The sequence below is a fragment of the Poecilia reticulata genome, chromosome 5 (genome assembly GCF_904066995.2).
Source record: "Poecilia reticulata chromosome 5, P_reticulata-male-v2, whole genome shotgun sequence".
In the NCBI taxonomy this organism is placed as follows: Eukaryota; Metazoa; Chordata; class Actinopteri; order Cyprinodontiformes; family Poeciliidae; genus Poecilia; species Poecilia reticulata.
The window spans coordinates 14,710,077-14,723,376 of record NC_088834.1 but is presented as its reverse complement, the minus strand read 5'-3'; the positions used below and the strand labels follow the sequence as shown (position 1 = coordinate 14,723,376).

Below are 13,300 nucleotides of genomic sequence, written 5' to 3'. Positions count from 1 at the left end.
ATATTATATAAAGGGTCATTAAAGCAGAAAATACAAGAAAAAGGAATGCAGACTACTAGTGAGTCCCAGTCTGATGCTTTATAGAAATCAGTGCCATGTACAATACACGTCTAAAAACTAAAGAGCAGTAAAATCTCTACATTTTGTCAGGTTTATATTTATTATATTTATGCTGTAATTCTACGGTACTCAACCATAACATTTCTAATCCTGTCATCTCCATTTATATAACAGTGACAACATTTTGACTTAATAGAAGTTTCTACCTTAATCATCTGCTGTCCAGACAACACGCCACTAAAAACGATAGCTTACAGCTTCTTGATTTGTTTCCAAACATAAAAATGAAAGCTAACATCCAGTGGCTTTTTACCATTAACAACTATCAGTCCTAAATTAATTTCACTCTGGTTGAAATAAAAAAAAAAAACACCAAAAAAAAACATTACTTGGCCTTTGCCAGCTTTTTCGTATCAGTTTAGTTGGTTTATGTTTTCTTAGTTTACATAAGCTTCTTGTAATTTCAGAAGTTATTCAGATATTTTAATGTTTCTGTCATCAAAAAACTAAATAAGTGTAAGGAATTTATAGCGTAAGGTCATCCATTAAGACTACATTTGTAGTTATTATCAAACTTAGAGTTCTTTCATAAAATCTTGTTTTTTGAAAACACGTCATCAAACAAAACTGCCACATCAATTAAAGACAACATATGTGGTGTTTTACTGATGTGCTTGATCCCTTTTTTAAGACAACTCTTTGATAATTTGGCTTGAAGCACACATTTCAATGCAGTTCCAGGTCATGGTTTGTGAAAAAACAAAAGGAAAATGTTGTTCTGCTTGATGTATTTAGCATCTTTCTTCGAACGTTGTGCTACGAAACATTGGTAGCTATCACATGACCCTCGGAGGCGAGGAGATACATCACTTTACACATAATGGTGGCCAATTCAGAGGCACTTTACTTCATTTCACTCTAAATACATGAACACTAGTTGTTTTTTATTTTATTTTTTTTAAAGGAAACACAGATTCATTAAAATCTACATCTTCTTCAGCACAGGTATGCAAACTGCATACTCAAAAACAGGGGTTTTAAAATTTTAGCTGAACAAAATGTAGCTGTTAGTTGGAAATAATTACACTGTGTGTGTTGCTGACATAAAATCAAAGACTATACACCGACATCAGGTTGTGAGGTTAATCCAGGGGGCGACATAAGTAGATTTAAAAATGCCTTTATTGGCATCCTGATCCAATTTATTATGTGGACAGAGACAGTGAAATATTAAGCACCCTTCACGCTTACTCCAACCGTAACTGCAAACAAATCAATGAAGACAATGAACCAATGAATAAAAGCATCTCATGCAACACGGAAAATAAGATGCACACTATTGATGAACTCCTGTTTGTCTCAAAATATTTGATTTGATATTTGATACAGCCTTCCCCTGAATAAAGCGAAGCTGCATTAACACAATTTAAAGTTCAACAAAATAGTTTCTGGAGTTCTCTGTTTTACATTTGTCAGCTCACTCTGAGCTGAAAACCCTCCTGGCCTCTCACCTGCTCACTGCCTGCAGGTTCCAAATGAATAAATTACTTGTACACAGAAAAAACACACCTGTTGCTCCAAAATGAAAACATTTCTATATGGAAGACCATATAGCATGCTTATGTAAATGTGTATTTAAGAGCCAGTTGAACCTGATCTGCTGAAAGGATAATCCAGATTTTAAATTCTGCAATATATGCCCATCCAGGCCCATAGACATCAAATCAAATCAAATCAAATTTTATTTGTATAGCACATTTCAGCAGCAAGGCATTTCAAAGTGCTTTACACAATCAAAACAAAAACAGAAACAAACAGTGAGAAAGAGAGAAAATTAAAAAATAAATAAAAATAAAAAAAAACAAACTCCCTTACCAGAGGACGCCGCCGTCCCACACAGAATTTAACTAACTTATAGTTAGAGGAGTCTGCCCTCCCGCGGACTTTAACTGGTTCCATTCCATTTCCATTCCACTTTAATTTTCATCGTTTTCCACCCTCATTTTTCACTTTCTTCCCCATACATAAAAGAAAGAAGAAAAAAAAAAAAAAAAAAAAAAAAAAATTTAAAACATTAAAGACATAAAAACATGGAAGACATCAAAACCCGTACTCTAACCCTAATTTAGCCATAAGCAACTCTAAACAGGTGGGTTTTAAGTTGAGATTTAAAGGCACCCAGTGTTTCAGCTGTTTTACAGTTTTCTGGAAGTTTGTTCCAAATCTGTGGTGCGTAGAAACTGAATGCTGCTTCTCCTCGTCTGGTTCTGGTTCTGGGGATGCAGAGCAGACCAGAACCAGAAGATCTGAGGGTCTAGACGGTTGGTACAGTAATAACAGATCTTTAAGGTATTGTGGTGCTAAACCGTTCAGTGATTTATAAACTAACATCAGTATTTTAGACATGTATATTAATAGGCACAATTACGTTTCAGAAACTGTGCTTTAAATATTGAAGTGTGTAGTTAATTCAGTCAGCCCTCTGGGAGCTGCAGGCTTGTGTTTTGGCCATTCGTCAGGATGCCTGGTGCAGTAAGGAGATGTCAGTCTGCTTTACATTTTTACTCTTTTTCTCTAAAACTAACTATGAAAATATTTTGAATTTTATAGTTACATTATTTGGTATTTTTAATATTTTATAGTGCACAATATCAAAAAAATTGTTTTTTTTAGTTGAGTACATGTAGATGCAGTTTTTTTTTTGTTTTTACAAACATTTTAGACCATTATTTATTTATATTTGTTTTTCAAAAACTTCTTGCTATGATTCCTTTAAAGTTTTTTAGTGGCTGCTTTTCCCCCTGATTTACAATCCAAGCATCTGAATGTGGCAGCATGTCATGCTTAAAAGAATAACACAATCTGACAAATGGAGAGCAAAAATAAAATATGTCAGACATATAAATGCTAAAGCAGAAGAAAAGTATCTGAAGGGCATATCTTAAAAAAATATATATACAAGATAAAAAATCTCCAGCAAAAAGATTCTTCATTCCACAGTCATTTGTCAAGATTTCAGCCAATATGGCATTTAAGAACGACCTTGTTGGTGTTAAAATACTCCATTATGTCTGTCAGACTTGTTTACTTCATATATTCAACCATAGAAATAGGAAAAAAGCGTGCCTTTGTGACAGGCTGCTGCTAACTAAGAGTCTAAAGATCCAATTTAAACTTGACTCTTTGTGAGGTTGTCTGTGGACACACTGTTGGTTCTTCTTTTAGCGCCTGAATGATTCATAGGTCAGAGTTAAGTGCCTTAATAAATAAAAGGGTCAGGTGCTGAACCTAAACACGAAAAAGCGGAGAGCAATTCAAGACAAACTGAAAGATTTTCAGAAAGCCGGAAGAAATATCGATCCTAAACACTTTATAAGATTACATGAAAGTCTGGCTCCCTGGGAAAATATAAAGAGATTACTTTTTTTTTTTCTTTTGTTTTTAACAAATTGCCCCACTGGCCCCCAGCTGTGCTTTAAAATTAAACTAAGGCCATTTGAAATGGGACCCACACTCAGATTAAAGATTAGAAAACAGAACAGACTCGTATTAGATACAGTGACTTGCAAAAATTTTTATGCATCTTAAGTTATTTTACGATTTGTCACACCATGGCCTCAAAGCTTAATGTTTTCATGATAATGATTAATTGTTTTGGACCGAAGCCGTGCGTAGCTGGGAGAATCTGTTGCAGGCCAAATTCTGGTCGTGCACTCCACAACGTTTGCCTTTACGGAAAAGCAGCAAGAAGAACAACGACATAAATGTCAAGAACTTTCTTTTGTTTTCACCTAACTAGAGCATTCAATCTGTTCCAGCTGAAAAAAAACAACAACATCCCCTTAGCATGACAATGTCACAATACATTGTGTACGTCACATTAAAACCTAATAAAACAAATCAAGCTTTGCTGCTGTTATGTGACAAAATGCGGAGAAGGTTCAATGGAAACTTGCCACAAGCCGAATGAGTTGGGAACCAGTGTCTAGCAGAGAGAGCACTGTCTTAACAAACATAATCCTGACGGGATACATTGGCAGAAATGTGTCCTCCATGTGTGATTTCGGTTGACACATACTGCTGTGACGTGTGTGCTTCATGTCATTCAGTGACTGTTTGTACAGAGCGGCGTCTGCTCAGGTGTGTGACAGCTCTGTGGGTAGACACTTTTCTCTGTGAGGCAGTGGCGTGGACGTCTAATGTCTGACAGACGCTCAGAAGGCCCCCTTTGGTTTTCTATTTCTGTGTTGGCTGTAGAAGAAGGAGTCCTGTGCCAGACAAACTTGATTGTTTTTTATTTTTTTGTTAGTTTTTTTATTGTTTTTTTTTTGTTGTTTTTTTGTCCTGGCACAAGGCATAAAGCTGTTGTGAAGTGGGTCTGCTTTTCGTCTTTGAGGTCCCCACGGGGTTACCATGTCTCTCTGTGTTTCATCACCGTTTCCTTTAAATGTGGCGTTTTACCCGTTGTGTCCTCTGTGTGGCCCCAGAGTGCTCTGAAGTCCCACCGAGCACTGTCATGTCGAGTCAAAAGATCTCTCTAAGCTGTGAACATGTCAGTTATGGCAAATTTAAACTGCATGTTAACTAAGCTTTTCTGTTTTTTGCTCCTCTTTTGAATCAGATGCATGCCTCTCGACTCATCTGCATGCACAGAAAAGTCATTCCTTGTTGCTGCAAAGGCTCTACTTTATCTGTCTTTCTTTCACTAATTTATTTCAATCCTTTTTAATCTCCTCTTTTCTGATTAACACCATTCCTGCTGCCTCCTTCTGTAAAGGAAAAAAAAAGAAAAAAAAAGTGGCACTTATCTCTAGTGTTGCGTTGCGTTGTTTTATCACATTATGTTGGTTGGCATGATTTTTAGAGTCAAATAATCTTCCTGTGTACATCTTCTAGCATGACCCTCCTCCTCAGAGCTCTGCCTCATTTGCACATAGAGCAGCCTTCCTTAGCACGTCTTCTGCGAGGTCTGCATGCACTGCATGCTCAACTCGACTGTGAAGTGGACAGGCATCTGCACCTGATCTAAACAAAACCCTCAGCTAAACAAAAAACATGCAACCTGACAACCTGTTAACTCCACACACTTCTAATTTCGGCCTTTCCGCTCCTGCATTCCTGCCTATTCACAGGTTTAAAGTTGATTTTTTATTTTTTTTTCTTAAAGGTATGATTTACCGTTTCTATCAGAGATGTGTGCTGTTCTCTGGGAAGCAATGAGCCGAAGCAAACCGCAGAAAGAGAAAAAAAAAAAAAAAAGCTCCAAGAAAACAGCACCCTGCTCCCCTCTGCCTGCTAACCATTTACTCACTCTCATCCTATTTTCTTTCGCTAATGAACTCCTATCACGAGTATAATTTCATTTTCCCCCGCAGTTGTTTCGTATCTGCTGTGTCGGGCGTTTCCGACGCAGCTCAGCATTTCCACTTGAATAAATTATAAATAAAGGCTAAGTAATTGCCTTCAGTAATAGATGGGCCATGCAGATTTCTTTTTTTTTTTTTTTTTTTTTTTACAAAATATTGATTTCAACATTTTCTAGGAGTTCAAAAGGTAATTGCAGTTTAAAAAACACATGATTCTTTTAGCACTTTACAACTTGCTTTAGTTTTGCCAAATCCCTCCAGCGGGTGCAGAATCAGTGAGCACCTTTAAGAAGCTCTTTCTGAGTCATTTGTGACTAGAACTGCCAGTTTTATTTGCAGCAGAAGCTGAGAGACAGTTAAGTTTTTTTTTTTGTAATTTGTCTGCAGTTAGTGTAGAACATTCTTTATAGTTGTTGACAACCCTGGAAAAGATGTGAAAATAAGCTTTTAAATAAATATGGTTTTTATTGCAGTATTTTTATGAGTAATCTTAAGAAATGTAATTTTTTTAAAAAAATATCAGATTATGTATACACTCTGAATACGTTTCACTGACGGGTTTTTTTCATCGTTAACATTTCACAAGGTGGGACCATAAAGCAGAGATTTATTTTTCGCAAATTGAATAGGTCGACTAGCAGCCTGCACCTGCAGTTAAGCTTTTGTCTCGCTGTTTACAAGATTGAAGAAAGGTAAAGGCTAAAGAAGAAGGTTGGTTTTATGTCTGGTGAAGCATTTTCATCATGATTTGGATCACTGAAATGTAAATTACCCCGATAATTACCTGCTTTCCGTTTTTCCGTCAGAGTCCACCAGAACTGTATTTAAATTCTCCTGGCATTTCAAAGAGCTCATGATACCATGAGAGACTTTGGAAGGCAAACAGGCCCACAGCATCACAGATCCTCATACATGCTTAACAATGGGCATGGGATTCGCGTGCACATTTTCATCTTTTGGATCAAATCTCATCTACCAGGACTAATTTCTCCTGGTGATCTAAGTAGCTTTTGTAATGATCAGACAAAGAGGGATGGTTCATGGCATACTTCCCAATCCAATAGTTAGTATGGAAATAGTGTTTGGATATTTGGAAAGTATGGAGTTTGTGTAAATTCAGATGCCACTCTTTGCTGCAGTTTCAACACACCAGAACACGAACCGGTACTGGTTTGGTGGTTCTGGAAAAGAGGTTTTTATTTATTTATTTGTTTTGGGTTTTTTTTTTTTTTTTGGAAAACCTTAAGGTATACGTAATACAAACGAAGGGACTTCCACCGACAGGAAACAGGAAGGCTTATTAAGGAGGTGTCCTCTAAAAGTCTAAACTAACTTTCTGCTTTTCCGTGCAAGAGATTTTAGTGCTCCAACTGTGAGATGTGAAGATGTCTTTAACTTCCCTTATTGTGTGCTGTGGGAAGATACATTTGGGTTTTTGTCCAGCCTTGTTTGCCACCTTTCCAGTTTATACATGTTTTAATTATTGGTCTAACTGTGGAAAAGGGCACATTTGGATGAGTGACTTATTTCTTGTCATTATTTCCTGACCCACGGTGAGAAACACACACCTGCCTTACTTTAACTAGAATGTTCTCTGGTCTTTCCCATTTTGAAGCTTTGCTAGTTGCATAATATTCTGCAACATTCTCATTGTTACTGAATAGTATGGGGAAAAAGATTAATGAATAGTTTCAAACTCTTGTTTTAACCTAATCAAAGTGAAGTCCAAATTACTGACAATTATTATGGTGTGCTACCAATTTTCTTTTAAATTACAGTGGATTTTCCAAGTGAATTACTGCACTCAAATTAAATGTTTAAAGTGTTTTTCATTATAAAATCATCATACTGCAGTTAAAGACGAATTCATTCAAGGTTTGCTATTCATGTCCTTACCAGGGGTGTCAATAAGTGTAGGCGGTATTGTGACAGGATCATTTTCCAATGTTTTTGTTTTGTAAATTTCATTGGTAGTAGCTGAAACCTTCAGTTAAATAGTTTTCAGTAGCTGCTCAATCTGGCTTTTAAGACTTCATGAAAGAGTCACTTTGACATTTTAAAAATGCACATATTTCTGAGCCGGATTATACATACTCTCCTCGACTTCTGTCTGTCTTATATCCGAGGCTGGATCCAGGACACACTGGCTTAGTTTAGCATACATACATAAACAAGAAAATGGCCAATCTGTCTCCACCCAGCAGTAACCAAATCCTCCAACTGGGCCGTAAGCTCTTATTGTGTAATCACTGCTGCGCTGAACTATTTCGGAGTAACAATCTGGAGCTTCTTCCTTGGAGACTGTGTGGAGTGGATCAAAGAAACTGCAAGCTTCTGGAAGGATTTTGTTACTTTTTGGGCAGAGTTGGGCTCAAACTAAGCCACCTAAAAGCACCAGGGATCAGAGCTCCAGCATCTTCTAATTTATCAAAATGAACCAAACATGCTGTTTCTTGAAATACAGCTAATCCCCGTGCTTCAAGATGACAACAAAGATGGAGTAGGTTCAGCAGTTTCCTTGAGAAATTTCTGTCTTGTTGCTACAAAGTGTGCAGTTTCTGCACCCAGAAGTCAATGTGCGGATGCACTGAATTTTAGCCGTCTGATAGTAATTAAGTACAAGTCATACATATAAACAGATTTTAGGAATTGTCCATGTTAAAAGCAAATGGAGACAGAAGTTGATCTGAGGCTTACAATCAGCAGACAACATCTTACCTGCTGTATACTTTGGCTCTATACCTGAAAATGATCTTACCTCCGCTAAATCTAATATTTGATGCGATATGTTGGTCTTCTTGGATGGAAATCGTTTCTGACATTTTGGAATATATTTGAACCAATCTGGATTCTTTGATCAGAACATAACCATGACATTGAAATGAGTTGCAGTTGTCATAAGACACCTGAAATTTGTTCTGGAACTAGCTGTACTCTGATTAGCCGTTAGCTCAACTCTCCAGGCAGAACCTTTTGATGTTTCTCCAAACTCAGATGGGAGTTGCTGCTGCAAACTCTGCAGCCTGAATAAAATCAATCTATCTTGTTTAGCAGTTAGGTGAAATTTGATGATCCGCATAAATTGCTGACCTTCTGTAAGAGATAACACTTAACCCTATGCTACAAAATTGGTTCAACATATCTCTCAATTTTTTTAAAAGAGATATGGCAAAACTAACTGAAACAACGCCATCAAATGATAATTCTCTGTCCCTGCTTTACCAGGCATTTGTCACCGCAGAAGCTGAGCTGCAGCAGATATTTTGGGATACTTTGAAAAGATTCTGTCACATAAACATTGCAGCTCTCACATGTCATTTGCATCGCGCATGTGGGACCTTTGCCACAGCATTTATACGACTGCTCCTGAATAAATATAAGACAAGAGAAATGCACAGTCTGTGCTGATGGATATTAATTTACCTCATCATGCTGGATGCTTGAAAGTGGAATTAAAACTGCTAACTTTATTTACCTTTTAATCAGTTTAGTCAAGAGTTTTCTGACCAGTTGAGGGTATTTTATTCTAGGACAGACAGTTAATCTTTAAATAAGAAAAGAAAAGAAAAAAGACGTCACAGCAAAAGTAACATTTTGACAGAGGAATATCATGAATGGTGCTTACCCATATGCACCATTCATAACGGGAACATCTGAAAAGTGATCCTCGTACTAATTCCGGCTGCTTTAAATCTTCTTTTCACAGGGACAACAGATGAAAAATAACCTTTTGGGTAATTATGGCGCATCTAGAAAAAATGTTAATGAATGGGCATAGTCTCTACCAAATAAATTAACTTAAATTATCAACAAAGGTAAAACCAATGCAGTCCAAAAAGCAAATGCATTGCCTTTTAGTTATTTTAATTGCCACCCAGACTTATAATATTACATTTAAATTGCCCTGCTCCAGAGTAGCTTGGTTACCACAGTAACAAAGCCAGCTAAGAAGTGAACCCATGGCGTTGTACTGAAAATCCTGACTTTATTTGGATAAACCACTAATTCTGCTTTGAAGCCCAGCCCCCTGATATCATCTGAGAACAAAGTGACAGATTAAGAAAAAAAAAAAAATTCTCAACCTACTGAAAATGACGACAAAGAGACACAGCAGCTAACTTGAACTTCTTGAGTTTCTTTACATTTTTTCCAAGATGCCATTTGTCCCATTTTTGTTATTTACTTTAGCTTTGGCATGTGTTGCTATTTTTTTTAGTTTTCTGTGGTTTGTTCTTTTAATGATAATGTTGCATCTAATTGTGGCTAATTTCTAATCAGTTTCCTTCATTCATACAGCACCAATTCACAACAATTTGTTTTCTAAAGTTGGGCTGCAGGACATTAGAAATCTTGCAATGGAGATAATATTAGTAAACATCAGGTGTGGAAAAAAAGCCTATTTTCTTCTTTCCTCTCTTTCTAATCTGTGCTTCCATCACTCTTCAGAATTTTATTCAATGTCCATGTGTCCAGTGCTCCCATGAGGCTGAGTTCAGCTGGCTAAGTTTCACATATGTAGCATAAAACTGTTTAACAATTGGAATATACTGCACAACAATTATTGCACTTCAAACAATCCTTTGTGATGCGAATATTGCACCTCGATGTTGCGACGATGATGTCTGCAATATATCGTCCAACCTTGATATTAAGGAACTTTAAAAATACACAAAACTACGAAGTGTTGTGCTCATTGTTAAACATACAGAAAGTTGGTTAAGTGAACCTGGTTACAGTCAGGGAGGACTGGAGAGAGAAAGAAAAACACAAACAGCCTGAGAAAGAAATACTTTCTCTGACAAAGAGGAACAAAAAGAGTAATCATGGCTTACTGTAGCAACAGCTTTATTCAGTGGTTTCATTTAGGAAAGTCACAGCTGAGGACAGAAACACTGCAGTAGGTGAACTTTCTATGCAGAGAAACACAAGGCCAGGAAATGCATGTAAAATCAGCAATAATATCTAATGTGCACGAAGAGGAGAAGATAGCAAAATGGGGAATGTGAACAATATGTCCACCTTTTTACAGAAACGGCTCAGGATAAACTCTCAACAGTAATCTCTATCAGAAGTGAACATTAGAATCACTTGTTAAACATATTGTAGAAAATCACCTCAAACTGCATCCAGTCCACATGCAGCCACAGTGGTCTAAAAGCCTGTTGATGCATATTCTACATGTACCAAGAACCGGACTGGAAACTCTTTGTAACGACATGAGTCAGAAAAACACAGTTATCCCCAATCAGGCTGAATAAATATGCAAAATTTACACCAATTGTTTTGTTCTATTTTAAACTAACAGTCTTTACTTAAATTAGCATTAGCTTGAAAGCAAAAACATGGCTTTTCATGTAATTGTAAATGAATTCAGATAGGACAGGTTTAAGTCTTATATTTTTGGTAATAGATTAATTTAACAGAGTGTATATTTCTCGTAAGAGTCTCTTATTTTGCCTTTTTCCACTATTTACAGTCTGAGGTTTTTATTAAAGCACATTAAGGTGTCCTGCAGAAGTACTCATACCCCTTAAACGTTTTCAGACTTTGTCACATTACAACAACAGACTTCAATGTATTTTATTAGGATTTTAAGTATTGAAATAATTTTATTCTTTGAAGAAAAGCATCCCTGGAGCATGATTCAGCCACCACCATGTGAAGCCCAATAAAGATCTGGTAATTCTGGTCAGAGGAGAGCAATCTTAAACATTTTGGAATACATCTGCAGAAGAAAAATAACACTGCACATCCTTATGAACACAGTGGAGGCAGCATCATGCTCTGGGGATGCTTCTCTTCAACAGGGCTTGGGAAGCTGCTCAAAGTTGATGAAACGATGGATTGTGCTGAAGGTGTTAGCGGAACTGCAGAGAAAAATGGCCAACAACTCTCTAGAAGGGCAAATTTGTTAGAAACACTCCAACGCTGTAACTGCAACTGATGTTGGTTCTACAAAGTATTGAGTCGTGGGAGCTGAATGCAAATGCAAACAACACTTTCTAGATCTTAATTTAGCTAAACAATTTATCTTCCACTTCACAATTGTCCGCCTGTTATTGTTGGCATATCTGTAAAGTCAAGACAAAATACATTGAAGCTTGTGCTTATAATATGGCACAATGTGGAAAAATGTTAAGAAATAAAAAAATGTGTGCACTTGAACATTAACCTTGTAACGTACACTGTATGTGTATAGTTGTAGATGTTTCCATGTGTCTTAAAGGTTAGTTCTACGTCATCATGGTGTCTTGAGCATGTGTGTGGGTGTGTGTTTTGCTGGAGAGTGTTGTGTTTATGTGTTTCAGCAATGGTACACTGCCACTATGAACCTGCTGGGGACCTGGCTCACCGAACGCATGGATCAGCAGCTCCACGTCTACCAGCTCAAGATCCTCATCAGGATCACAAAGGTGAGACCAAAAACGCCTGGCGGGGAGGCGGGGGGGTTGGTGGAATGCCCGGAAATCAGCGGCGCTCCGAGCTGACGGACCTCTTTTCGCCTCGCAGAAAAAGTACAGAGACTTCCGCCTACAGGGCGTCTTGGACTCCACCCTGAACAGCAAGATGTACGAGACGGTGCGCAACAGGCTGACCGTGGAGGAGGCCACTGCTTCAGTGAGGGAAGGAGGCATGCAGGGCATCTCGATGAAGGACAGCGACGAGGAGGATGAAGAGGACTAGAGGCTGCGCACCGACCCCCCCTCAGCCCCCCACCCCGTCTGTCTGTCCAAAACCGCCCGTCTCTCCCCACCAACCCCCCTCCTGACTCCCCGTTCACACTTTTGACTTTAGCCTGGTTACTGATGCATGTACCAACTCAGATAGCCACTCTAGGACCTCTTTGTCAGCTCGACTTGCCTCTGAAGGAACTATTAAATATAAAGATAGAAATTATACAGAAAAAAAAGTAAATAAAAATGTTTAAAATAACCATGATTGGCAGTTTAGCTGTGTCATAATAAAGATAGCACCTATCTTTGGTCTTCATTCATTTCTAAATTCATTTCTATGTGTTAACTAAGCAATATGGAGAACCATTTGTTTGACAATGTTGAGTGAGATTAATCGGTGTGTCCCCTGTCCAATGCAAACCTATATGGCGCTTCTTTGTCGTATTCTACATTCATTAATGGTACATTGTCGTGATGATGAGTGTGTGGACCCTTTTCTTTGTCTTGTCCGTTTTTAAGTGAATGCCAACTGCTTTGAACTGAAAATAATAATAATTAAAAAAAATAAACTGTATTTGTTTACGGCTGATCCAGATGAGCTGTCGTCCGCTCACTGTTGCTACCACCGACAGTAAGTCCAGAACCTGCATTTCCTATCATGTGTCGACGCTACGTGGTCTCACCTCGATTACTAAATTAGACGCGCTCCGACAGGAATCTTGAATTTCGAGTGGGTGTTCAGGAGATGCAATATGCCCATAGATCCATTTTGATAACTTGGAAGATTCTATTTTTATTTCAACATTAAAAAAAAAAAAAAAAAAAAAAAAAGGCCTAGAAACAGGTTCTATTTTAATTGAGTTGCACTTTTACAGACAAAAAAAGAGCAAAAAGAATTTTTTTTATTGAGAAAAAAAAAAGTTGGTCTGTCTTTGTTCTGTAATTGTGTAGAATGAGATGTCTGGCATTTGTTTGGGTCTCACTGTTGTTTTGTATATATTATATAAATATATATAAATATAAAAATGCTGTACATTGCATTCTGAGCCATCGCTGCATGCCTGTGGGTTCCTACCCTCCCCCTAAATGCTTTCTGTTTTCTGTGTGAACTAGCTGGTGGATTCATTCTTGCTTTTTTGCCTTATGAAAGCCAACAGTTGTAATATGCAAGAGCTGTGGCCTCTAAATAAAAATTACTGT

General features: G+C 37.5%; 1 protein-coding gene across 15 annotated transcripts in view; it reads left to right on the top strand.

Moving 5' to 3' along the window:
* Positions 1-12,931, top strand: part of cadpsb (Ca2+-dependent activator protein for secretion b) — a 90,598-nt gene extending 77,667 nt beyond the window's left edge. For all 15 annotated transcript variants that reach the window (XM_081607094.1, XM_081607093.1, XM_017304702.2 and 12 more), the window contains 2 exons: positions 11,735-11,839; positions 11,937-12,931. In XM_081607094.1, the coding sequence (XP_081463220.1) occupies positions 11,735-11,839; positions 11,937-12,110 (279 nt within the window). In that variant the 3' untranslated portion in view covers positions 12,111-12,931. The remainder of the gene's footprint in view (positions 1-11,734; positions 11,840-11,936) is intronic.
* The last annotated feature ends 369 nt before the right edge of the window (positions 12,932-13,300 follow it).